The following is a 2,246-nucleotide window of genomic DNA, read 5'->3' as shown; positions in this document are numbered from 1 at the left end:
GTTAGAGGTGAAAAGCTCAGGTCATGGAGGTGGGAGAAGCTTCTAGACCGAGTCGAGAAAGATGAAGATACAGTGAGAGAGAAAGGCAGAGGGAGAGTGAGAAATAATAATAAAAATGAATAAAAATATTAAAAGAAAGAATATTTCAATGGAGTTGTAATAAAATAGAATGATTGATGTTTGGTATACGGTAAAAGAAGGTGTTAAAATTGTAAAAGTAGTGTTTTGATTTTTTTTTTTTTTTTTTGTTATAAGAGAAACGAAACACAAGTACAACCCAGAAAAGAAATAAAACTGGATATCCAAATGGAACAACATTGACAAAGAAGTAGCATCCACAAACTATAACACGAGTGAATTCTTCCTCAGTTGAAACTGCTACTGCTCTTTTTAGTGCAAAGGATTAAGTAGTTGGGTTCATACGTAGCACTTAGTCAATCCATAAGACCTTGCAGATTTTGAATGAAAGTGTCTAAATATCTCTCTTGCATGCCTTCGCTAGTAAGTTCCTCCTTCAACTTGGCATGATTATATTTCACCAGCCCAGCTATTTCACTGTCCTCGTCCATCACAGAGATAATGGCCTTACTCAGGCTTTCCTTGGAAATCCACCCATTATCTTCTCTCTCCACTTCCACTGCAACTTTGAGCTCTTCCGCCATTAACCTGGCACCCACAATTTGATCACCAAGGTATGGAACGCATACTATTTGGCACTCACTAAAGAGAGACTCCCACATGGACCCATATCCACAATGGGTCACAGAACAGCCAATAGATGGGTGCTCCAATATCAACGTTTGTGGCACCCATCCCCCATACACCCATCCTCTCTCTTTAACTCTCTCTTCAAAGCCCTCTGGAAAAGCTTCTTCAATTGTTGCGCAACCATCTGGAGTACTCAGAGCCACCAAAAATGGTTGCCCACATAACTCAAACCCCAAAAGTAGCTCCTGAAACTGGTCCTTTTGTAGTTTATTTTGACTCCCAAATGCACAATACACCACAGTACCTTGCTTGAAATTGCGTAACCAATTAGTCCATTTCTCATCTAGCTTTGTGGTCGGTGCTTCAGGTAGGACAGGTCCTGTTAGCAGCACAGGCTTAGCATAATACTGCCTTAAGTAGTCACAGTATGGCCCTTCAAACTCATGATATGTCCTATAGGCCAGGGCATCACTCCGAATCAAGCCATAGGTAATTCGAACATAAAGAGACATCTCTGTTCCAAGAGCCTTGGCAAACACTTTTAGTTGTGCAATCTCATAGTCCTTGGACTTTATACGCACACACGAAGGAGGATAGCCAGGAGGCGGTTGCATGAAGTCTTCTACAGTCATATCCTCTGGTTTCTCCTTAGTAGGAACCTTTAGTGCTTGCGTTGCTGGGGTTACAATGGAATAACATATGGCCTTGGAGCCAATTTGGTGTGCTAAGGCTGGCATCCAAGGGCTGAAGTCAAAGAAAATGAAATCAGGCTTGAGACTGCTCAGAATGGTTTGAACTTGATCTTGGGTTTGGTCAAAGGCAACACGAAGATGTCCACGAAGTGAAAGAGGAACATCTGAGGTAGTCTCAGCACCAAGGGGTAGTCTATCTACACTGGGAACAAGAAGGGGATAGAAGTGAATGAGGTTTGGATAAAGGATGAGATGTTCTACCTTTGCTTGTGCTCCTTTGGGTAGTAAGAAAGACACCCTATGGCCTCTCTCTGTAAGCTTGTTTGAGAGGTGCAGGTAGGGAGTGATATGGCCAAAGGCAAACCAGGGAAACATGGCTACGTGAAGTTTTGTGCTTCTTGAATTGCTCATCTTTGCTTGAATTTTTTTTTTTTTTTTTGGGGTGAAAAAATCCACTTGAGAACTAAAGTGATTCCTTTATGTATACTTGATAGAACCGGATCTTCCTAGTGGGAAAAAAAAAAAAAAAAGGCGTACTTTACTCCAAAAAAAAAAAAAAATTGCAAATATGCTAATCTTGATCACGGGATGCTAATCTTGTATCAACTGTTGCATTTATGCTTGGTAAAATGATTGATGCTTTAATAATCAAGCATAAGTATGGTCCACAAGTTTAATAATGGATGCTTGACAGTAAGCCAAAAGGTTGTACGGACAAAACCAATCATAGGTAGTGAGTGAACAAACCCTGAGGGGTCACGACAACTCATCTCTGCCAGCTCATTTATCCACTCATATCATTCTTTTGCTTTTTGCTTTTTTTTATCTTGATTTGACGGTAGTTGG

At 40.7% G+C, this 2,246-nt stretch overlaps 1 protein-coding gene across 1 annotated transcript; it reads right to left on the bottom strand.

The window, feature by feature from the left end:
• Nucleotides 1-297: 297 nt before the first annotated feature.
• LOC115981628 (UDP-glycosyltransferase 79B9-like) lies at nt 298-1,866 on the bottom strand. Its single transcript, XM_031103907.1, has one exon. It carries the CDS (start codon nt 1,809-1,811, stop codon nt 435-437), a length of 1,377 nt encoding a protein of 458 aa, XP_030959767.1. The 5' UTR covers nt 1,812-1,866; the 3' UTR covers nt 298-434.
• Between the last annotated feature and the right edge of the window lie 380 nt (nt 1,867-2,246).

The sequence above is a fragment of the Quercus lobata genome, chromosome 3, assembly GCF_001633185.2.
Source record: "Quercus lobata isolate SW786 chromosome 3, ValleyOak3.0 Primary Assembly, whole genome shotgun sequence".
In the NCBI taxonomy this organism is placed as follows: Eukaryota; Viridiplantae; Streptophyta; class Magnoliopsida; order Fagales; family Fagaceae; genus Quercus; species Quercus lobata.
The sequence above is the reverse complement of the archived record's forward strand: the minus strand, read 5'-3'. Positions and strand labels throughout refer to the sequence as shown.